The sequence below is a fragment of the Balaenoptera physalus genome, assembly GCF_965194825.1.
Source record: "Balaenoptera physalus genome assembly, chromosome: 10".
Taxonomy (NCBI): Eukaryota; Metazoa; Chordata; class Mammalia; order Artiodactyla; family Balaenopteridae; genus Balaenoptera; species Balaenoptera physalus.
Genome location: NC_138889.1, coordinates 16,031,768 through 16,055,510, shown reverse-complemented (window position 1 = coordinate 16,055,510; position 23,743 = coordinate 16,031,768). Strand labels below are relative to the sequence as shown.

General features: G+C 52.5%; 1 protein-coding gene across 18 annotated transcripts in view; it reads left to right on the top strand.

Moving 5' to 3' along the window:
* Window positions 1–15,793, top strand: part of CEP164 (centrosomal protein 164) — a 72,222-nt gene extending 56,429 nt beyond the window's left edge. For 11 of the 18 annotated variants that reach the window (XM_082411028.1, XM_082411036.1, XM_082411032.1 and 8 more), the window contains 19 exons: window positions 781–867; window positions 3,188–3,319; window positions 3,411–3,627; window positions 4,501–4,578; window positions 4,790–4,921; window positions 5,281–5,403; window positions 6,880–7,023; window positions 7,463–7,546; window positions 7,667–7,735; window positions 8,066–8,244; window positions 8,580–8,706; window positions 9,049–9,116; window positions 9,592–9,799; window positions 10,813–10,920; window positions 11,553–11,667; window positions 12,099–12,443; window positions 13,222–13,288; window positions 14,062–14,184; window positions 14,340–15,793. In XM_082411028.1, coding sequence (XP_082267154.1) covers window positions 781–867; window positions 3,188–3,319; window positions 3,411–3,627; window positions 4,501–4,578; window positions 4,790–4,921; window positions 5,281–5,403; window positions 6,880–7,023; window positions 7,463–7,546; window positions 7,667–7,735; window positions 8,066–8,244; window positions 8,580–8,706; window positions 9,049–9,116; window positions 9,592–9,799; window positions 10,813–10,920; window positions 11,553–11,667; window positions 12,099–12,443; window positions 13,222–13,288; window positions 14,062–14,184; window positions 14,340–14,436 — 2,503 coding nt within the window. In that variant the 3' untranslated portion in view covers window positions 14,437–15,793. The other 7 variants (XM_082411026.1, XM_082411037.1, XM_082411033.1 and 4 more) reach the window with 6 other exon arrangements.
* The last annotated feature ends 7,950 nt before the right edge of the window (window positions 15,794–23,743 follow it).

Below are 23,743 nucleotides of genomic sequence, written 5' to 3'. Positions count from 1 at the left end.
CATGTATAGGATTGTGTGTATGTATGCTGGAGTTTTCTTTTTATAGGAAAAAGCAGTTCAGGGCTGGCATGATGGCTCCACAGAGTCGCCAGGTCCCTGGTCTCCTTTAATCTCTCTGCCATCTTTAGTGCTGGGTTTTACTCTCAGGGTCTCTTTACAGTCCAATATAGCTGCTGGATCTCCAGCCATCGTGTCTGTGCTCCAGGCAGGAACAATAGGGGCACCTTCTAGCTCATTCAGTCCCTTAGAAGGCACTTTCCTGGAAACTTTACCCAATAACTTCTGCTTATTCTTTAAAGGAGTTTTCCTGGAAACTTTACCCAATAATTTCCACTTATATCTGGCTGGCTACCCCTGGTTGCAAAGGGTAACTGGGAAATGTAGTCTTTTAGCTGGTTCTCTGTATCTGATAGAAAAAGATCAGGGTTCTCTTAGTAAAGAAAAATGGGAGAATGGATATTGAGAGGGTAATAAGCAATCTCTGTCAGTCCCAGGATGGGAAAGGTGCTACAAAAAGATGTTAATATATTTCACTTACTTGGCAATTAAACTAAAGGCTAAATCTTGTCCTCTTGGACAGAACATCCAAAAGTGCTAGAGACTTGCTATTTTTCTATCATACATAGCAAAGACTTATAAAAATATTTTTGCTTAATTTAGAGAAACTAACAAAACCAACACCCAACTACCCAGAGGGTTGGGGACAATCTCTCTCATTAGCCCAACACAGGATCTACTGACCCTGCGTCCATCCTTATGTCACCCCTCCTGGATCCCCAGCCAGAGTGCATCCCAGAGAACAGATCTTCCCACAGCATCCTCCTCTTCCAGCCAACTGAAACTTGGGGCGGGGGCCCACCCAAACAGGTGCGACTCAGCTTACCTTGAGAGACAGTGCCTGGGAGGAAATCCCCGTGGTGTCTCCCTGCCCGCCTACCAGGCTCCTCTCTCTTCCTGGTCACCCTCGGCTGGGCTGACTGTGCCTTTTGGCCCTCCCCAAACCCCCCAACTGCACAGGGGGCCTCCCAGAGACCTCTTAAGTCGTGGTGAAAACCAGCCTGCCAAAAGTATCCGACTCAGGGCCTGAAACACAGTAGTTGCTCAATAAATGGTGGCTCTTGATTGTAAATATTTTCAGTCGAAATCAGTACAGTGTCAGCGGTCTTGACTAAGCGGTTTCTCTGTGGGCAGTGCCTTGCCTGGCTGTCTTCAAAGTAGTTTATCACGAGAACCCTGTTTCTGTTTACGTGTGAGCCTTTCTGAGGGGTGGGGCCTCCTCTCTGCTGGGAAGCTGCCACTTGGTAGAAATTTCTGGAAACCCCAGCTGACCTTGTAGCAAATATTTCTCGAATGAGAAAGCAGGCAGGAAGGCAGACAGGCTCACTCTTAGTTTCTTTAGTTACAAAACGAGGAGATTGAGTTTAGTTGTAAGATAAAGAGAGTTGTAAAATGCAGGACTTAACCTCTAAAGACCCTTCCAGCTCTGCCATTCTGCGGTGCTACGTGTAACATTTGGCCACGGGATGAAGAGAAAGGATTTCTGGGGAATCTAGAAGGAAGGATTTTTACTTCACTCAAATTTTCTGTCATCGTGGAAGAGAGCAGCAGAGGTGCTGATAACTTAAAATAGGAAATGAACCTAAATCTTTTCTGGCTTTGGAATTCACTCCAGAAGCTTTTCAAAGAAATTGTCTTCCGAATCATGCACAGCACACAGCCCCTGGTCACGTGGGGGCCGCAGGAGGGCTGTCTGCTTGGGATGAGATGGTTACTATCGTTAGTCTGCGAGTAAGACACCCCTCATAGATAATCAAAGCTTGCTTATGGTTTAGGCCTGGGCGATACTGTTCAAATTCAACAAACATGCACTGAGTACCTACTTCGTATCTGTTACTGTGTTTGGCACATAGGATAAAACAGGTTTTAAGACAAGACTCTTTCTCTGGAGAAGCTCCCAGACTTGTAAGGAAAACACACGTACAAAAGATTAATTAATTATGGTGCAGCGTGATGCGTGGCACCGAGCGGCATGGATAAGAAAGGTCATCATATAAAGTGTGTTGGGAGCAGAAAGGTAATTGATGAACTTGGAGAGACTTCTCTGAGAGGAGGGAGCTGGGTGTTGAACAAGGAACACGGGTTCGTCAGGTAGGAAAGGGGATTCTAGGCGGGGGAACCAGCATGAACAAAGGCCAAGAGGCAGGGACGAGCGTAGTGGGGTTTAGAGGGGGTGGCTCATCTGCCGTGGCCAGAGCTGGGCTGGAGTCAGACTGGATCCCACCTTGAGTGAACGCCACTGAGGTGAACCTGGAGGCCGAGGGGAGCCTTTGGCAGAAATGCTGTGCTGGGATCAAGGAGCCTGTAATCTGCTTCCGGCGGCAAATAGCAGGTGGTTCATAGCCCCTCTAACCCGGGGAGGTATTAGAGGGAGGCAGCAGGATGCAGAGGCTGAGGTTAGACTCGTCTTTAAGACTTAGGAAGCTTCGGACTTCCCTGGTGGTGCAGTGGTTAAGAATCCACCTGCCAATGCAGGGGACACAGGTTTGAGCCCTGGTCCGGGAAGATCCCACATGCTGCAGAGCAACTAAGCCCATGCACCACAACTGCTGAGCCCACGTGCCACAACTACTGAAGCCCGCACACCTAAAGCCCGTGCTCCGCAACAAGAGAAGCCACCCCAATGAGAAGTCCACGTGCAGCAATGAAAAAACCCAATGCAGCCAAAAATAAGTAATAAATTAAAAAAAAAAAAAAGGACTTCCCTGGTGGCGCAGCGGTTGGGAATCTGCCTGCCAACACAGGGGACATGGGTTCGAGTCCTGGTCCGGGAAGATCCCACATGCCGCAGAGCAACTAAGCCCATGAGCCACAACTACTGAGCCCACGTGTCACAACTACTGAAGCCTGCATGTCTAGAGCCCGTGCTCTGCAACAGGAGAAGCCACCGCAATAAGAAGCCTGCGCACCGCAACGAAAAGTAGCCCCTGCTCGCCACAACTAGAGAAAGCCCGTGCGCAGCAACAAAGACCCAAGGCAGCCAAAAATAAATAATGAATTAAAAAAAAAAAAAAGACTTAGGAAGCTTCACAGGCAGGCTACGGGCTTTTGGAGGCCGAGAGCCAGGGGTTATGCCTAAAAGAGGGAAGGCCTTGTCCCCCCAACAAACTTGCCTTTCCTTTGCTTACAGTTCCCTGAAGGAGCAGCTGCAGAGAGCCACCGAGGAAGAGGAGAGCCTGGTGAGAGAGCAGGAAGGCCAGAGGCTGTCCCGGGTCTGCGCCCAGGTGCAGTGCAGCGTGGAAGCGGATGAGGACCAAATCAGGTGAGTGCGGGCTGTGGGCTGCCCGGCCCCCTGGAGGTCCACCCCCCCTCCCCCAGTGCCCAGGCCCATCCCCACCCGCTTGTCTGCCCAGGGCCGAGCACGAGGCTTCCCTGCAGAGGCTGCGAGAAGAGCTGGAGTCTCTACAGAAGGCTGAGAGGGCCAGCTTGGAAGAGAGAAGCAGGCAGACGCTGGAGCGTCTCAGGGAAGACATGGAGGCTTCGGAGAAGAGAGAGCAGGCCGCCCTGAACACAGAGAAGGAGAGGGCCGTGCAGCAGCTGAGGGAGCAGCTGGAAGGGGAGAGGAAAGACGTGAGCGCCCCCCTCCCCGCCCCGATGTGATCCTGGGCTGCCTGGGGAGGGACTGAGCACTGAGGAAGAGGAAGCGCCAGCCTTGGGGCGCAGGGTGGGGAGCCAGGTGGAGAGCGGGTGTCTGCGTGGATCGGCAACGAGATGTTGGGCCGGCTGTCTGGGCCCATGTGGACCTGGCCTGTGGACTTGGGAAGATTTCATGACTGAAAGAACTTAAACCAGACCAGAGCTCTTGAGACCAAGGGGCCCTGTCCTTGTCCTTGTCCCTGAGGGGCATCTGTGAGGACCTCGCGTTTCTCTCCTTTCCTCCCCTGCCTCGGAGTGAGAGGCTAGCCCGCTCAGAGGAAGTTTTTCTCCTTTGTCCTTACTCCCTGTCCCTCCGGTCCGGTGGGTCTGTCTCTAGGTAAGAGGCTGAAGTAGGTGATAGGCCACGTGGAACTTTTGTTTTCTTTTGGTGATGGGTGGAGTTTCAGCTCTCAGGCCCGGGGAGCCTGCAGCGAGGCATGGGGGTGTGGGGACGTCATTGTACCGCACACGCTCTGGGAGGTGGTGCTGAGATGTGCAGGCCTCCCTGCCTGGCCCTTATTCACAGGCAGGAGTGTTGCCTGTGTACCGGTGGCCTAGAGGCAGGGGAATGGAAGCCGTGACCGAGCCTTACTGAAAGGCCCCTCCACTCTGGCCTTCACGTCCCTGTTCGTTTGCAAGGTGCAGACTTGAGGGACAGTTATTTCGGAGGAACAAAGACGTGCCTGCGGTTCCCCTTGACTGCTTAGCTCGAGAGGCACTGGGGGTGGTCTTCTGGCTCTCCCTCATCTCATGTTAGAGCCTGGCCAGCCTGCCCTGCGTCCTCACAGGCCCTCTGTTCTGCCCCAGGCGGTGGCAGCGCTGGAGAGGGAGCACAGAGAGGAGCTGGAGCGGCTCTCTTCCTCGCTGGAGGCCAAGCACAGGGAGGTGAGGGGCGGCGGCCTGCGGGGCAGACCCTGGGCATCCTGGGGTGTGAGCCGCGGGACCCCTTCACCTGCACCCCGTCCCCTAGGGAGGGAGTCTCCCTCTCCTGCAGCCCCCGGGGGGATGGGTGCTGGGTCCCTGGGAAGCGAGCCCCCCGCGGCCACCCTGCAGTGCTCTGTGCGGGTCACGCTCCCTTGTGCGGGTGCCTCCCCAGGTGGTCTCCAGCCTCCAGAAGAAGATGGAGGAAGCACAACAGAAAGAGGAGGCCCAGCTGCAGGAGAGCCTTGGGTGGGCGGAGCAGAGAGCTCATCAGAAAGTGTACCAGGCTCTCGAATATGAGCAAGAGGTGAGTGCTGGTCTGCCCCTTCGACTCTGTGTACCCGTCGCGGACACTCTGGCGGTCGGCCGAGCCACCCTGGCCCAGGGGTCCTCTGCTTTGCTTTGGACAGCTCAGCTGGGGTCGGGACTTCAGGGTCCGTTTTTATGCCTTAGTTCCCTGGAGGCCAAGTGCTTCTCCACCCCCGTGCCCTATATGTGAGGACGAGGGCGTGCTGGGTGTGGCCGTGTGTGTCACCTGACGTGTGCATGTGGAGACGTTGGGGAGGTTGTATCACGTGTGTGTATGAGTCCCTCCAAGTGCTTCGGTCCCCGGGTGCTGCAACAGCCTCAGTCCTGCATGTTGCGTCCCTGCCGCCTGCCCTGCAGCTCAGTGGCCTCCTGAGAGAGAAGCGCCAGGAGGTGGAGAGGGAACACGAGAGGAAGATGGACAAGATGAAGGCGGAGCATCAGCAGCTGGTGGCTGAGGCCCGGGAGCAGTACGCCGCCGAGGTGACTGCGCCACATTCCCTGGTGCGCGCGTGTGCGTGCACGTGTGCACACACGTGCGTGCGCACACGTGCATGCGCAGACACACACACGCACACCCCCCCGGGGTCACACATACACACACCGGGGTCTCACACACACACCCCGGGGTCACACACATACACATGCACGCGCACACACACACACCCCGGGGTCACACACACACACACACACACCCCGGGGTCACACACACACACACTGGGGTCTCACACACACACACACACCCCGGGGTCACACACACACACCCCGGGGTCACACACACACACACACACACACACACACGTGCACACACACGCGTGCGCGCGCACACACACACACACACACACACACACACACACACACACACACTGGACTCATTTCCCGGCTGGCCGGAGGGCCTGGGAAGGGGACCACCTGTGGTCAGGGGTGGTGGGAGGCTTTCTTTCCTGGCACCCTGCAATGGTGAGATCGTGTTTTGCGTTTTTACTAAAGCATTAGGTGAGGAGTGATTCCTCCCCATCATCAGGCTGCACTTTGCTCTCATATTGATAACAGCCGACGTGTACTGAGCTTGTACGACGTGCCGGGCACTGTCCTAAGCTCTTTATGTATATTACCTCATTAGTCCTCACGACACCCTTAGGGGGTTCATACTCTCATTATCTCCATTTTAAAAAGAGGAAACTGAGACCTGGGGAGTGTAAGCAACTCTCCCAAGCCCACCCTGGCTAGTTAAGTAGAGGAGCTAGGATTCAAGCCAGACGGTCTGACTCCAAAGTCTTCAATTTTAACCACCCAACACCGTGCCACCAGGGTTAATAGAAATTCCAGGACACCAGGAAATAGACTGGCAAGAGCCAACCAATATTTAGATATTATCTGCCCAACTTCAGCCTTCGGTGGGAACGTTCAATGACTTAAGTGGACCCGTGCCGGGTTGCTCATGTTGGGGGTGGACGAGGGGGAGGGCTGGTGGCTGACTTTAGCCCAGAGCCAGGCCTTTACCCGGGGTTTCTAGGCTACTCCTCCAGTAACTGGGACCGGTATCCCAGACTCTTTGCACCAGGGCAGAAATAGCGGCCCGTCGTGGTGAAATGTAGTTGACTCCCTTCCCAAACCAGTTCTGCCCTTGCTGAGGAAGAGGGAGAATTTAGTAACGGTCTCTCTTCCCTTAAGGAAGGAAGGCTGGACGTGCAGGGGTGCTGGGAGAGGCCGGCTTGCACCCAGGGATTTCTCAGCACGTCTGACCAGCGTTGTTTCAGCAGCAGAGAGCCGGGGTGCAGGCTTTCTGGGGGCGGGACCTCGCCATCCTCAGCGCTCTCCTGCTCTTCTCCAAGAGCCGGCCTTAGAGGCCTGTTGGGGTCCTTGATGGCACTGACCCAAGGCTGCAGGGTGGGCTGTGGTTTTAGGGGTGGGAGGGGCGGCTGTGGTTTCCCACCGGCGGCCCCACCGTCCGTGCAGGAGAGGAAGCAGCGGGCCGAACTCCTGGGGCACCTGACGGGAGAGCTGGAGCGCCTGCGCAGGGCCCATGAGCGGGAGTTGGAGACGGTGAGGCAGGAGCAGGCCCGGCAGCTCGAGGACCAGCAGCGGTGGCTCCGGGAGCAGGTGGGGGCCCCGGACTGACGGTCGCTTGGGGCCTGCCCTACCCGACCCTTCCACCCCGGGCAGAAAAGTGCTGGGGGCCGGCACTGCAGCAGCAGCAGACGGAGCCTGACAGCTTCAGGGGTGGGGGTCTCTCGCTGGCCATGCGCAAGCTGGGGCATCCTTGCGCTTTTGTTTTCTGGGCCAGGGAGCATCCCCAGGACTAGAGGCGGAGGTCAGCAGCCCCAGGGCCTCGGGGTTGGCGCCTTCGCTTCTCCTCGCCCCCGCTGAAATAGACGAGAGGTGGTGCGCTGCTGGGAGGTCATGGGGGCAAGTGGGGGAAGCCAGCCCAGCTTGGAGCAGGTGGTATGGGATGGTAGGTCACAAACCCCTCCTGCTGCTCAGCGCGTGCCTGTGCTCTTGCTACGCTCACGTCTTTCTCTCCACCTACACTTCTGTGCAGGAAAGGAAACTCCAAGATTTAGAGGTGGAGCTTGACACCAGAACCAAGGATGTCAAGGCCAGATTGGCTCAGCTGGATGTCCAGGTGTGGGAGCGGGGGCGGAGGACAGGCTCTCGGGGACCCTGGACCTTGGAGTCAGCTTCCCCAGGAGAGGACCTGGGGTCCGGAGATGGCCAGATGGCCGGTCCTTTCCTTCGCCTGCAGGAGGAGGCCGCCCGGAAGGAGAAGCAGCAGCTCCTCGATGTGCAGAGGCAGTTTGCGCTGGAGAGCGAGGTTTGTCGGCCTCTCCTGTCCTCCCTCCTCTATCTCCCCTTCCCCCACCCCTTTGTTCACCTGATCTGTCCACGGAATTGGGTTCCAGACTATGTTGGCTGCTATCGCACCAATAGCCCCAGTGTGTGGGACCAGCTCAGGAGCCGCCGGGGGTGGGGCTGGTGGGGGTCACTGACGCTGAAGGCAGACACAGGGCTTCAGTGTGCCTGGTTCCATCCTCTCCCTATTGCTCTTCCCTGGTGTCTGGTGCTGCCCGCTCCCTGCCTTTCCCGCCCCGCCCCCCCCACCACCCACGTCTCTGGGTGTGTCTCTCTTTCCTGCTGCCCCCAGGAAGCCGCAGCCACCCATCAGCACCTGGAGGAGGCAAAGAAGGAGCACAGCCACCTGTTGGAGTCAAACCGGCAGCTCCGAAGAATTCTCGAGGAGCTTCAGGCCCGCAAGTTGGAGCTGGAGTCCCAGGTGGATTTGCTGCAGACCCAGAGTCAGAGGCTGCAGAAGCATGTCAGGTGGTCTGTACCCGTGCATTTAGCCACCCCTACTGCCTCTCGCCTGCCCTCTGACCTCTGCTGCTCATGGGCCCTGTCTACTCATGGCCCAGTTAACAGGCAGAGGTGGAGCCAGGTGGAGGGGCTGCGTTTTGTAGGGAGTCGGGGCTGTGAGTACCCGGGGGTCCCTGGTTCTACTGTTCACGCCCCAGCTCTGCCTCCAGGGTCTTTGACAGGAGTGAAGGGATGGAGATGGTTCTCCCCCCTTCCCCCCAGGAGCCCTGACAGTGTGCTGCCTGGCCTGCTTCGTCATGTGACCCTGCCTCCCCCCCCCCGCCCCCCTTCGTCTCCCACCACAGTGACCTGGAGGCCAAAGCTCAGAGGAAGCAGGACTTGTTGAAAGAGCTGGCGGTAGAGGAGAGTAATGCTTCCCCACGTTTTGAGCCCGATCTCCACATTGAGGACCTGAGGAAATCGCTTGGGACGGTGAGCTTTTCTGTGCCTTGGAAGGGTCAGGGTGGCTGGGCTAGGGCAAGGCTCCAGGCACCGGGGGGGGTGGGCCTCCAAGAGTGCACCGGGAGGGGGTGGGGCACCGGGGCGTGGGGCTCCTGGAGGGGTCCTGGCTCTGTTCTGCATAGAACCTTAGCCTCCTGTTCTTATCATTCCTAGTCCCCTTCTCCATCAGTCAGATTATGTCTGTAAGTGAATAGTCCAGCGGCTGGCAGAACCATTTCTGCGTCTGGGCCACTAGGAGGGACTTCGGGGTCCTTTGAGCCCATAGTGTATCTGATGTTACATTCAATGGGCCTTTTCGACTGTGTGTCCTAGAACCAGACTAAAGAGGTATCCTTTTCCCTCTCCCAGAGCAAGGAGGAGACCGACTTGTCCTTGGACAGGTGAGTTCCAATAACCTGTCTTATTCTGCGTTGAGGATGCCAGGAAGGGGAAGTGAGTGCCTGCGTCACAGAGCCGGGGTGGACTGAAACGTGACGGCGGTCTCCAGGGGGGCTCGGTTCAGGGAAGGGGACCTGGGTGCCTGAGGAATCGTCTCTGACAAGCCAAGAAGGTGCCCATGGTGGTCTCTGGCATCTGCTGACCTCTGCTTGTGGGTCAGGCTGCTGGGAGTGTCTGGCCGTCTCTGGAGGCCTCAGGCGCGCTGCCTTTCGGAGTCAGGGCGGGGGACTCAGCGCAGCGCGTGCCCCGCGCTCTGTGGGTGTTTAGTGGCGACGTCCCCGCACTCTGCCCGGCCCCAGCACCGCGGTCTGTGCTCAGGACGGGCATCTGCTGGGGAAGTGGTTGTGACCCACAGCAGGGGTTCTCAGAGAGTGTGTTTCCCCCTCCAACCCCCCGCCCTGGCCTGTCCCCCCGCAGCGCCCGGCACTACCTCTCTGCCGAGGGGGTAGCTCTCCGCAGCGCCAAGGAGTTCCTGGTCCGGCAGACGCGCTCCATGCGGAGGCGGCAGACGGCTCTGAAGGCCGCCCAGCAGCACTGGCGCCACGAGCTGGCCAGCGCTCAGGAGGCGGCCAAAGACCCGCCAGGCACCAAGGCCCTGGAGGACGTGTGCAAGGACCTGGAGGAGGTCAGGAGCCCGGGGGAGGGCCTGCCAGACGTGTGGGGGAGGCCTAGGGCAGCCGGCGGCACTCCCTTTGGGCTCGCCCTCAGTTGATCATTCTGGTGACTCCACGAGAGTGGTCACATGGGCTTTGGGGTCACTGGACAAGTCTAGGGAGACCAGACAGGAGATATAGGATACGATCTCCATGAGGATGGAAGCTTCCTTACATTTACGTGCCAAGGCAGTGTGTGGAATGCTTTCTCTAATAGGAAGTCATTTGGGCCTCACAGTATCCATAGATGATGTGCAAGGTAGTAGTGGTGTTCCCATTTTCTAGGGGAAGAGGAGAGAAGTTCCACAGTGCTTGGCCATTCCATCACACTCAAGACTTCACTCATAAGTGAAAATCTTTTGAGCACACTTGGCATAAGCTTGAGTTACTTCTCTGTTTTCCTTCTCTGAGACCCTAATTTGCAATGAAAAGGCAGAGACTTCGTGGTTATTATCAGTGGGATCACAGCTCTCTCTGCCATTCGAGGGTCTTGGCAGACGATCATACCTGGTCCCTTAGAACTCTGATGGTGCTCAGAGCTGGTGAGTGAGCTGTGGCCCCTAAGCCTGGCTGGGGGGCGGCAGAGGGCAAGAGGCTGGTCCCTATAGCGGGGCAGCCTTCCCAGGGACATCTGCATGCTACCCCCAGGCCCTGTCATTGCTCTGCTGAATCCTTCCCGATGCTGCTGCTGATAGTATTGGTAGTTGGAGCAGTGATAATAATAACCATTTGGTTAACAGTAACCATTTGAGAGTTTATTAGGAGTGGGCATAGTGGAGAGCACATAGCATACTCTATCTCTTCTTTCTCACGACCCTATGAGAAGTAGTATTGCTGTTTTTTAGATGAATATCCAGACTGAGAGTTCAGTGATTTGTTCAAGATCACCCAGATCAGCCAGCCTGCAAACGGCAGAGCTGGGCCTCCGGCATCTGCCTGTGTGGTTAGTCACCATCTTTCTCCTCCCCTTTCTTCCTGGCTGCAGGAGACCAGGCACCTGGATGAGATGAAGTCAGCCATGCGGAAAGGCCACGACCTGCTGAAGAAAAAGGAGGAGAAGCTGCAACAGCTGGAGTCTTCTCTCTGGGACGAGGTGCAGCCCAATTGCTGCCATGGCCTCCCTCCTCTATTCCTGGGATTCAGTTGGGTTCTTTGGTCCTGTGTCGGGACAGCTGGGCTGCTAGGGCCCAGGATTGGCAGTAGGCTTAGGGCTTCTGGGCTGGTGAAAACGGCAGTGGCTTCGGCTTTGAATTTGTTGAACACATCTGGGGCTTTGGATGTCTGTGCTGGGTGGTCCTGAGCAGACCCGGAGCCGCTTCCTGAAGGTTCTTGGGAGAGGACTGGCGCCTGTCCTGGTGCCCGAGGAGAACTTTGCCCCGGGTGTCAGGAATAGAGGCTCCTAGAAGGTTTCCCTACCTTCCCTGGGGCCTTGTAGCCTGTCCCCCAGATGCCAGAGGTGTAGGTACAACAAGAGGGGAGCTTAGGTGGAGAGACACCATGGGGAGTGTTTACTGGGGGGAAGGGTTGGGGTCTGCCTGGTCCTGGTGGCCCTACTGCCCTGTCTTCGGTGGCTGAGTTCTCGTAGCCTCGCCTGTAAGGCAGCCTATATGACGTGCCTCTCCTAGAACTTTGGGCCCAGAGAGCCTACCCACCAAGTCCTCAGGTGTCACGCGGGCAGTGGGCAGAAAGCACAGGGCAAGTCCTTACTGCCGCTTCACCCACCAGGCTTCAGAAGAAGACACTCTGAGAGGACCCCCCACCAAGAAGGTGGTGACCTTTGACCTCAGCGACCTGGAAGACGGGAGCAGTGACAGTTCCGAATCCTGCCCCCTGCCTCACGGTGAGTGGGGTATCCATGGGGAACGGAGGTGCAGCCCCTCCCTGCGTGGCGGGCCTCCAGGGGCCGGCGGCTGGAGCAGGTGCTCAGCAGACGCTTGGGCAGGAGTGAGCCCTCTGGGCTTCCCAGCGTGCAGGGTCCTCACAGTGAGACAGGGGTCCCTCTTAGCCTGTGCCTCCTGGTGCCGCCCCCTGCCCCCCTGGGAAGGCTCTTCTCCCTCTGCAGCTGTGGCCTACAAAGGGGTGGCGGGCCTCGCCCTGGGGATGCTCTTTCTCTCGGCCTGTCTGGAACACAGAAGCCCTGGGGCTTTTGTTGGGAGGAACGGGGAAGGGGTGGGGATGTGGGCCGGTAGGATGCACAGTGCCAGCTTGGCCTGGGCCATTCCAGGGCCCCGAGCCCGAGTCCTGCCCCACCCTCTGCCTCTTCCCTTTCAGTCGGCCCGAGCCCGAGACCCACTTTCCCCAACAAGATCCACTACCTGAGCAGCTCCCTGCAGCGGATCAGCAGCCAGCTCAACGGTGTCCTCAGCGTGCTGGGCAGCCTCGACACCCAGCCTCCGCCGCTTTTCACCTCCACGCCCGCACCGCTCCCCACCCAGGCCTCCAGGAGCAGCCCCGCTCCCTCCTACCCCTCCCTGGCCCGGGTCTCAGCCTCATCCCCGGCTCCACCCACATCTACCCAGTGGGCCTGGGACCCAGAGCTGGGCCCCCGGCTCTCCTCCTCCGTGGCTCAGACCGTGGACGACTTCCTGGTGGAGAAGTGGCGCAAGTATTTTCCAAGTAAGCCTCCCTCTAGGCCATGCGTGGTTCTGGGCTCAGTCTCCCTGCCTTCCTCCTCTGCCTACGCCTCACCCCCAACTTTGGCATGGCCCATTGACTCCATGGCGGGTGCCTGAGAGGACCTTGCTGCTCGCCCTGTGGCTGGAGGCCCTATGTGTCTTGATGGTTTACCGGATGGGGCCTTTACAATGGATTCTAGAGCTCAGCCGAACCTAGGAGGTCACTGTTGTCAGTGTCATGATTGCTGCCATCTTGTGTGTTATATATATTATGGGCTAGGCATTTTAATATATGGTTTTTCATTTAGTCCTTATATTAACCCTCTGAGGTAATAATATTTATTCCCATTTTACAGATGGCGAAACTGAGACTCAGAGGTTAAGTATTGATAATATGCTCCAGGGTACCCAGGGAGTGAGCAACAGACTGGGTTTTGACCCCATGTCTCTGTGACTCCAGGGTTCATGACCCCTTGGCTGTATGTGGCCTCCCCTGGTCTCATAGCCCTGCTAAGGAATGTGAAAAGCCATAAAAACAGTTATTTGAAGGAAAAAGTTCGTCTCCTTATCCCGACCCAAATTGAAAATAATTTCAGTTTTAGAAATAAAATAAATAGGACCATTCCTGGCCATCCTCTTGTCTCTCACCTCCAACCACAGAAGCTTTTCCTGTTTTTGTTTGGGGGGCAGTGCCTTTGCAGTTTCTCGGGGAAGGCAGGAGGGGGCTGGCTCAGGTGAACCGCTGCCCATTTCTGAACACTTTCCTCCCACTTTTCCAGCTGGCATCCCGTTCCTCAGCAGTGGCCCTGCCCCCCTGGAAAACAGGCTGGGGTATGTGTCTGCCAGGTAAGCCTTCCTGGGGGCTCAGGGTGGAGCCACACCGTTCAGCTGCTCGCTGTAGCTCCCTGGGCAGGTGGGACCTGTGAGGGGACCAGCACTCCCTGTCACATCACCCAGAGCGGTTAGGCAGGTCCCCAGGCCACAAAGCTGCCTGGCTCTGCGGTGCAGCTCCACAGCCAGAGAAAAGTCCCAACCGATGAGGTCCCAGTGGGGCCCGGCGGGCCTTACCTGATCCAGCCGTGTGAGGAAGCTGCCCTGTGGCACCTTGGGGAGAAATGGGCCCCTGGAGGGACCCTGCCCCTTCCAGCCCTGGAGTGTGGCCTTCATCTCTTGCCCCTGAGCTCTCTGTCTGCATCACACGGCTCCCTTCTTCCCCCAGGCCCACTGAGCAACATCTGGAGTGAGAGGGGGTGCCCTGTGGGGGGAGACAGATGGGCAATTATTGAAACCTGTTATTAGTTTCCCATTCATCTTATTCCTTACCGAATGTAGCCCCTGATGTATCCCTGCAGGCCCCCAACCATAAGTACAAGCCCTCTCACCCTTTGGCCAACTTGGGAGCTGCTGCTGGGAAGGTATTTGAGTCGATAGAGAGGGAAGCTTTTGCAAATGAGATTGGCCGGGAACAGGCAGATGTGGGAGCCTTGCCGTCAAGAGCATTCACCCTTTTGGAAACAGATGCTCCTCATCCCCGAGGGGCATTCATGCCTTGCTCCAGAGACCGCCCCCCCCCCCCCCGCAACCCTCTGGCACTCCTGCCTCCTCTGCCCTCCCCACAGTGAGCAGCTCCGCCTCCTGCAGCGTCCCCCCTCCCAAGTCCCCGAGGTGGGCAGCGCCAACTTCCAGGACATGATCGAGGCTCACCGCAAGTGGCTGGAACATTACAAGAATGACCCCAAGTCGTATCTTTTTAGCTGCTGTCCAAACCCTGATCCCTTCTTGCTGTAACTGCCAAGGCGTGTGGGCCCTGGGGGTGCGAGGAGGACCCCGTTTGGCCTGTGACCCTTCCCCAGGTGTGCTCAGCTGACTGCAGAGTTTTCCTTCACCTTGTGGCCAGACATCTCTTCTCCTCGATGCCCAAGCCAACAGCTGGTTCCGGCCTCCTGCAGCTGGGCCTGGATGAGAACAACAGACTGAAGGTGTATCGCTACTGAGGCCCTGAGCTGGTGGGGGGGGGGGCAGCCTGGCCTCTCCTGTGTCCAGACCAAGTGCCCGAGTTGCTGCCTGCACTTTACTCCCTCTGATAAAGCGTTCTCCCGTCCCCTCTTTGCTGCTTGCCTCACTCAGAACCTAGAGGAACCACGGGGAACCGGCGGCGTTGGGGGGGTGGGGGAAAGGATGGTATGACCAGAAACAGTAAGCCGCCGCCCGAGACCGTGTAACACATCTCGGGCTGCCCTGTGTGACTTCTGCGGACTGGCAACACTGACGTGGGGCAGCGGGGACAGGGGCACCTTCAGGAGAAGGTGGCACTGGAGCAGCTGCCTCCTTCAGAGGCCAGGGGACTCCTTTGGAGCGGAGTTGGTCTCAGACCTGCAGGGCCTGCTTGGAGCTCCCGGGGTCACGTGTGTGGTCCTTAATTCGCCAGAACAAAGCCCCCCTGGAGTGTCTGTACCCTGGGACCAGGCTCCGTCTCTCTAATACCTCAGCCGTGTAGAGATCAGACATTTTTAAAAAAAATGTCCCCTTTCTTGAATGTTCTCTCTCTTTTGACTCTCTCAGTATTGGGCCCAGAGCTCTGTGGGAGGTGGCTGGAGGCTGGCCCCAGAAGTTTTGCTGCCTGTCTTCCCTCTGCTGGCCCTGGGGCTGTCCTCAGGAGCACTCCCTTCCCCTTCCCCAGATCATCCCAGCTAGATTCTCAGGGCTCAAGTACCCAACTATCAGGAAGCCGACAAGCCATAGGGAAAGTCTGGGATGGCTCTGGTCCTCACCTTGGCTTTCTCTTCCCGGACCACCTTGGGTATACACAAGTGTTTCCATCTGTCTTTTCCAGCTGTGCCACCGCCCACCCCATCCCCCTGCCGCCCCTCCTCAGAGCTTGGAGACTTGTTCTGAAGGAGGTGAGGGGCCTGGCCTTGGCAGGGAGGGATCAAGTGCCAGTGGGAGCTGCTGCCATTCTGGCACAGCATCCTGCAGCCCCACCTCCCATCAGTGGGCTCCTCGGGGGGACATGCAGGGGATGTTCAACATCTGCCCCATTGTTTAAATAAAATGCCCCCATTTTTCTTGTCTTGAAAGCTGTGGGGTTGCCCTTGCATGTCCAATGCATAGAAACCAACTCTCCAGCCTCCCACCCTCGTTTCTCTGTCATGGGATAAGAAACTAAGATCCAGTTGGCTTGTTTACCCCTAGACACTTTTTCGGCATCAGCCTACGACATAAAACATCCGTTTTGTTATTTGGTTCATTCTGTGTGCTTTGGGAATAGCTCATACGGTACAACCAACTCTGGTGACAATCCTGTGTTTTTTACCTCAATTAAATCTCTGCAGGTCCAGTTGCTACAAGGCAGTTGTGTGAATATGTCTCCTTTTTGAAGGACTTTGCCTCCTGCTTAAAAATACAGGGAGGGAAATTAATATTCACAGAACACCTAGGTATCGGATCTACTCACACGACAAACCTGTGATGTAGATAGTTTTAGCTCCATTTCTATGGATGAGAAAAACCAAGCCTCAGAGATCTTTAAGTGCCTGAGGTCCTGGAGGAAGCAGCTGAGTTCCCTATAAGCGCAGAGCCTCATACCCCATCGCTGTGCCCTGAGAGCTCCCGTCCCAGTGGGGAAGTGCCCCAGCCTCCCGACTCCACCTACCGGCCCCGAGACTCACTGTGCCATTTCCCAAAGGCCGCTCGTCGTCGTTGTTTTCCCCATGCAGACAAATGAACGGTAAGTCCCCTGAAGTCCTAGGCTGGCAAAGTTAGGTGAGTTTTTCCTGCTCCAGTGGTGTGAACAGCCTTCGTAGTCTTGGATTTGTAGCAACAAAATTGCTAGAAGAACCAACTGAGAATCAGGTCGTGTTTCATGAACTCGCAAAAGAAAACCGACTTAAAGACAAACCATACAAAGGAACCCAGCCCCTCTGTGTCCCAGTGTCCGAGCCGCTCTGAGAACCAGAAGGAGGAAGGCGCGGAGAGGAGCCTGCGGGTGACTCGTTTAGCCCGCTCAGATCTCACAGTGGAGGGAGCAGCCCAGAGAGATCACGGGAGAGGCCAAAGGTGCAGTCTGCGGGGCGGAGGCGGGGCCAGAGCTGAGCAGTCCTGACTCCTAGCCTGGGGCTTAAGGAAAGAGTATTTTTAAAAGGGTATTTATTTTGAATAGGCTCTGAGTTCACATGGCTCAACATTCAAATGGTACAAGAGCCCATCCGTGGGCCGTTTCCTCGAAGGTAACAAATATACCAGTTCTTTCTGGAGATTTTATGTAAATACAAGAAAGAATGGAGGCTGTTCTGACTCTTCCCTTTGACTGGTGGGGTAAGGGTCATTCCTCCCGTGGGGCTCAGGCAGTTGCCCAAAGCTCTTCTGTAAGATGTTCATTGCCTCTTAAGGGAGCAACGCTGAGCATGATAATAGCCGCCCCCCCCCCCACACACACACACAAACTTCCACACACAATGGCAGTATGGGGGTGGGAAAATAACCCTGGCCTTAGGACACCTGGGTTTACTTCTGGCTCTGACATCTACACGCTCTGTGACCTGAGCAAGTCCTTTCTGGGCCCATGTCTTCCCTGGTCAAAAGCTCGAAGCCCAAATCCACAGTCCAGGGACAAAGCAGGGTAGCTGCCTCAGATTCGGTGACTGAGGGGCCTGCCTTGGGTGGAGAGCTGCCCTCATCCAGAGAGGGACTGAATGCGTCCAGTGGCCTAATATAGGCCTCAGGTGGGGAGGGGTGCTGGCAGGGGTTGCCCATACCTCCAGCAGCTTCTTTGGGGGAGGTGGGGAAGTGATGGTTAAAAATAATGGAGCATCTACCATCACCAGTGCTGATGAATTGGAACGTCTCCTCATTCATCCTTGAACCTTCTGCATCTCCAACCTACCTCTCCGGCCTCCCTGCTTAGCTTTGCCATCTCCAGCAGGTGTGTAGACAGAGGGCCCAGTGAAGGGCAGTGTTAACACCATTTTCCATCATGGAGGAGAGGGGCATCTACTCTTGGGGTGGGGGTCCCACTCAGGTTTAAAGGCAGTGGGGGTGTGAATCAAAGGTTCCCACTTTATCCTCTCTGTGCCTTGATTTTCACACCTGTAAAATGGGGTTAATAGCGGTATCTAGCCCAACGTAACAACAAAAATACCAAACAACCCAATGGAAAAATAGGCAGAAGACCTAAATAGACATTTCTCTAAAGAAGACATACAGAGATGCTCATCATCACTAATTACTAGAGAAATGCAAATCAAAAGTACAATGAGGTACCACCTTACACCAGTCAGAATGGCCATCATTAAAAAGTCTACAAACAATAATTGCTGGATATGGTGTGGAGAAAAGGGAACCCTCCTACACTGTTGGTGGGAATGTAAATGGGTGCAGCCACTATGGAAAACAGTATGGAGGTTCCTCAAAAAACTAAAATTAGAGTTGCCATATGATTCAGCAATCCCACTCCTGGGCATATATCTGTACAAAACTATAATTCAAAAAGATACGTGCACCCCTATTTTCATAGCACTATTTACAGTAGCCAAGACATAGAAACAACATGTCCATCAACAGATGAATGGATAAAGAAGATGTGGTATATATATACAATGGAGTACTACTCAGCCATAAAAAAAGAATGAAATAATGCCATTTGTAGCAACATGGATGGACCTAGAGATGATCATACTAAGCAAATTAAGTCATACAGCAAAAGACAAATACCATATGACATCACACTTATATGTGGAATCTAAAATATGACACAAGTGAACATATCTAGGAAACAGAAACAGACTCACAGGTAAAGAGAGCAGACTTGTGGTGGCCAAGGGGGAGATGGGGTGGGGGAGGGGTGGAGTAGGAGTTTGGGATAAGCAGATGCAAACTAGTATATATAGGATGGATAAACAGCTAGGTCCTACTGTATAGCACAGGGAACTATATTCAATATCCTGTGATAAACCATAATGGAAAAGAATATGAAAAAGAATATATGTATAACTGAATCACTTTGCTGTACAGCAGAAATTAACACAACATTGTAAATCAACTATACTTCAATAAAACTAAAAAAAAATTAAAGACGATTTAAAAATAGCAGTATCTAGCCCATAAAATGGTTATGAGGATTAAAGAAGTTAATCCATATAAAGTTCTCAGTGTTCAACACGCAGTAAGGGGAATGATGTCACCAAGATGGTGACATAGGGTGTTCCTGACTTTGCCCCCCGCCACAAGAGCAACTAACAGCTATTCACGGACAAGACACCACTGAGAGAATCCTAGAACCCGGGAGCAAGGATGAAGCACCTTCTGTACCACAGAGACCCAGGCAGACCACACTGGGGGGGTGGGAAGAGGGTAAGAGGAGCAGCTACACACTGACCACATTGCCCCTCCCCCAGGTCAGCACACCCCGCCCCACACCGAGAGGTCTCCCTTGGGCCTATGGTTCCTCCAGAGGGAAAAGAGAGTCCAGGGGTGACATTCAACACCCCCAGAATTGTGGGTCATTTCATGGCAGCCCTGGTTTCACCCCCTTGGATTGCAGGGGACTCTGTGGGGCTCAACCACTGGGAATCTGATGGTGATGGAGAAGGGAGAGAGGCCTCCAGCACTGGGTCTTGGCAGACCAAATTCCCACTTGCAGAGCCCACACAGTAGTCCCAACCTGTGTCTTTGCTCATTTGCAGAACAAGTCGATGGTGCAGTGTGACCAGGGAACTTGGTGGGGTGCAGGTCTGCACGACTCAGCTCCTCAAATGAGGAGTTCTGCAGTCCCTGGAGCCTGGTCGGCTCATTTCCAGGCAGAAGAGCTGAGTCGTAGCCCCACCAGCTGTGGTGTGCCTCCCAGCCCCTCCCAACCAGAAGGCCTCCTTGGGAAAATCTGGGAGTTATCAGAAGCGGCCTCCCAGTCCCGCCCAGGCAGGAGAACAGACATAGCCCTACTGGCAGCCAGTTTGGCTCTTGGCCCATCTAACAGGAAGCGTTGCTGAGAACACCTGGAAGCTGCTACGTAATCCAGCAATGCTTGAGACCAGAGGCAGGGGGCAGAGCTGATCACCCCCAGAGCAAAGCCAGTAGCCCTGTTGGACCAGGGAACTTGGGGCACAGGTCAGCTTGAGTCAAGACCACAAAGAGCCTTAATGGCCTTGGAGCTGTTCTCCCAGCTCCTGGACAGAGAAACTAATTCATAGCCCCACTTATTGCTGAATACAGCCTTTAGCCCACCTGACCAGGGAACCCTCCCAGAGCACATGAGAAGCTGCATAGCCCATCCAACAGCCCTGCTTACAGTGGCACTTGGACAGAGAGCACAGCCTGTGGCTTTCCCTGTCTACAGAGCAAAACTGGTGGCCTCACCTGACCAGGATATTCCGTGCACAATCTTGCCTGATTTGGGTCCTCAAGCAATGAGCCATGCAAGCCCTGGGTCCCATTCTGCTGCCCCACAAGGGCAAGAAAGCTAATTCATAGCCCCACCAACTGCTGAGTATAGCATCCATCCCAACTGTGTAGGAAGCCTGACCAGAGAATTCAGGCAACGACAGAGCCCATCCTACAGCCTCACTTGGGTAGGGAACCATGCCAGCAATCTTATCCAGCTGCTCTTAGCCGGTGGCATCCCCGTTCCCCAACCTCAGAGCTTAAACAGTTGCCTCACACAAAAATAGATCCTAGTAGCAGGCCCCACCAGCAGATACATCCAGAAATCCAAACTGAGCTGAGAAGTGACCTGTCTCTGCCAAAGCAAACTTGCAAATTCTGGAAGAAGAGACCACTTACTCAAATGGGAAGATATCAACATAAGGAATCAATGACCAAGAAAAATCAGATAAATTTGAGACCACCAAAGGAAACTAATACAGTTCTAAAAACTGACCCTAGAGAAATGGAGATCTATGTTCTGTCAGACAAAGAATTCAGAATACTGCTCTTAAGGCAGTTTAGTGAGTTACCAGAACACACAGATGACTAAATGGAATTAGGAAAACAATGCATGAACCCAACAAGTTCAGCAACGAAAAAGAAACCATCCAAAAAAAAAAAAAAGAAAAGAAAAAAGAAATCCTAGAGCTGAAAAATACAATTGAAGAATTCAATAGGGAGTAGAAAAGCAGACTCAGTCATGCAAAAGAAAGAGTCAGCAACCTGGAAGATAGGAAATTTGTAACTGTCCAGTCAGAGGAGCAAAAAGAAAAAAAAAAAAAAAGAGTGAAGAAAGCCTATAGAACTCATGGGACACAAGGAAAAGAAACAGCATTTACATTATGGGAATTCTGGAAGGATAAAAAGAGAAATGGATAGAAGGTATATTTAAAGCAATAATGGCTGAAAACTTCCCAAAGAAGGGGATAGAAATAGACATCCAGATCCAAGAGAATCTCAAATGAGTTGAACCTGAATAGGGCTACACTGAGACACATTATAATTAAGTTGTCACAAGTCAAAGACAAAGAAAGAATTTTAAAAGCAGCAAGAGAAAAGAGAAGTTACATATAAGGGAACCCCCGCAAGACTGTTGGCAAATTTCTCAACAGACACTTTTAAGGTCAGAAGAGAATGGGATAAAATATTCAAAATATTGAAAGGGGAAAAAAAAAAACCTGTCAACCAACAGTACTATACCCGGTGAAACTGTCCTTCAGAAATGAAGGAAGGATAAAGACTTTCCTGAACAAACAAAAACTGAGGGAATTCATCACCATTAGCCCTGCCTTATAAGAAAAATTAAAAGGAATTTTTTGAGTGGAAATAAAAGGACTCTAATTAATATCATAAGAACTCAGAAGGCAGTGTAAATCTCAGTGGTAATAGTAAATAAATAGTCAAAGTTAGATTCAATAATGTGGTAATGGTGGTGTGTAATTCACTTACAACTCTAAAAGTTAGAAAACAAATGTAGTAAAAATAACCATAACAACAATAATCTGTTACTAGTTATACAATGAAAAATATGTAAATTGTAACTTCAATACTCTAAAATATGAGAGGGAGGAGAAGTAAAAGTGTAAAGCTTGGGAATTCTATTGAAGTTAAGTTGTTACAATTTTAAGGTATTTTCTTTAAGCCTCATGGTATCCACAAGGGAAAAACCTATAGTAATTACACAGAACAACATAAAGAAGTCAAAGTATTCTTTACCACAAGATATCAAAACACACAAAAAGACAGCAGGATAAGAAACAAGGAGCAACGGATATAGAAAACAATTAACAAAATGGCAGCAGTAAGTCCTTACTTATCAATAATTACTTTAAATGAAAACAGACTAAACTCTTCAATTAAAAGCTGTAGAATGGCTGAATGGGCTTTTTTTAAAAAAAGATCCAATGATATGCTGCCTACAAGAGAGTCATTTTAGCCTTAAAGACACACAGACAGTGAAGGGATGGAAAAATGTTTCAAGCAAATTGTAAGAACAACAACAACAAAGCAGGGGTAGCTATACTTATATCAGACAAACAGACTTTAAAAATGGTAAAAAAGAGACAAAGAAGATCATTATATAATGATCAAGGGGCCAATATATCAAGAAGATAAAACAGTTGTAAATATTTTTATGCCCAATGTCAGAGCACCTAAATACAAAAGGAAAAGCTAAGAGCTAAAAGGAGAAATAAACAGCAATACAATAATAGTTGGGGAGAGCCTCCCATCAAGCCTCTTAGATAGCCTCAATCACCAGAGGGCAGACAGCAGAAGCAAGAAAAACTACAATCCTGCAGCCTGTGGAACAAAAACCACATTCACAGAAAGATAGACAAGATGAAAAGGCAGAGGGCTATATACCAGATGAAGGAACAAATTAAACCCCAGAAAAACAACTAAATGAAGTGGAGATAGGCAACCTTCCAGAAAAAGAATTCAGAATAATGATAGTGAAGATGATCTAGGACCTCGGAATAAGAATGGAGGCAAAGATCGAGAAGATGCAAGAAATGTTTAACAAAGACCTAGAAGAATTAAAGAACAAACAAACAGAGATGAACAATACAATAACTGAAATGAAAACTACACTAGAAGGAATCAATAGCAGAATAACTGAGGCAGAAGAACGGATAAGTGACCTGGAAGACAGAATGGTGGAATTCACGGCTGTGCAACAGACTAAAGAAAAAAGAATGAAAAGAAATGAAGACAGCCTAAGAGACCTCTGGGACAACATTAAACACAACAACATTCGCATTATAGGGGTCCCAGAAGGAGAAGAGAGAGAGAAAGGACCAGAGAAAATATTTGAAGAGATTATAGTCGAAAACTTCCCTAACATGGGAAAGGAAATAGCCACCCAAGTCCAGGAAGCGCAGAGAGTCCCATACAGGATAAACCCAAGGAGAAACATGCCGAGACACATAGTAATCAAACTGGCAAAAATTAAAGACAAAGAAAAATTATTGAAAGAAACAAGGGAAAAGCGACAAATAACATACAAGGGAACTCCCATAAGGTTAACAGCTGATTTCTCAGCAGAAACTCTATAAGCCAGAAGGGAGTGGCATGATATACTTAAAGTGATGAAAGGGAAGAACCTACAACCAAGATTACTCTACCTGGTAAGGATCTCATTTAGATTCGATGGAGAAATCAAAACCTTTACAGACAAACAAAAGCTAAGAGAATTCAGCACCACCAAACCACCTCTACAACAAATGCTAAAGGAACTTCTCTAAGTGGGACACACAAGAGAAGAAAAGGACCTACAAAAACAAACCCAAAACAATTAAGACAATGGTGATAGGAACATACATATCGATAATTACCTTAAACGTGAATGGATTAAATACTCCAACCAAAAGACACAGGCTCACTGAATGGATACAAAAACAAGACCCATATATATGCTGTCTACAAGAGACCCACTTCAGACCTAGGGACACATACAGACTGAAAGTGAGGGGATGGGAAAAGATATTCCATGCAAATGGAAATCAAAAGAAAGCTGGAGTAGCAGTACTCATATCAGATAAAATAGACTTTAAAATAAAGAATGTTACACGAGACAAGGAAGGACACGACATAATGATCAAGGGATCAATCCAAGAAGAAGATATAACAATTATAAATATATATGCACCCAACATAGGAGCACCTCAATACATAAGGCAACTGCTAACAGCTATAAAAGAGGAAATCAACAGTAACACGATAATAGTGGGGGACTTTAACACCTCACTTACACCAATGGACAGATCATCCAAAGTGAAAACAAATAAGGAAACAGAAGCTTTAAATGACACAATAGACCAGATAGATTTAATTGATATTTATAGGACATTCCAACCAAAAACAGCAGATTACACTTTCTTCTCA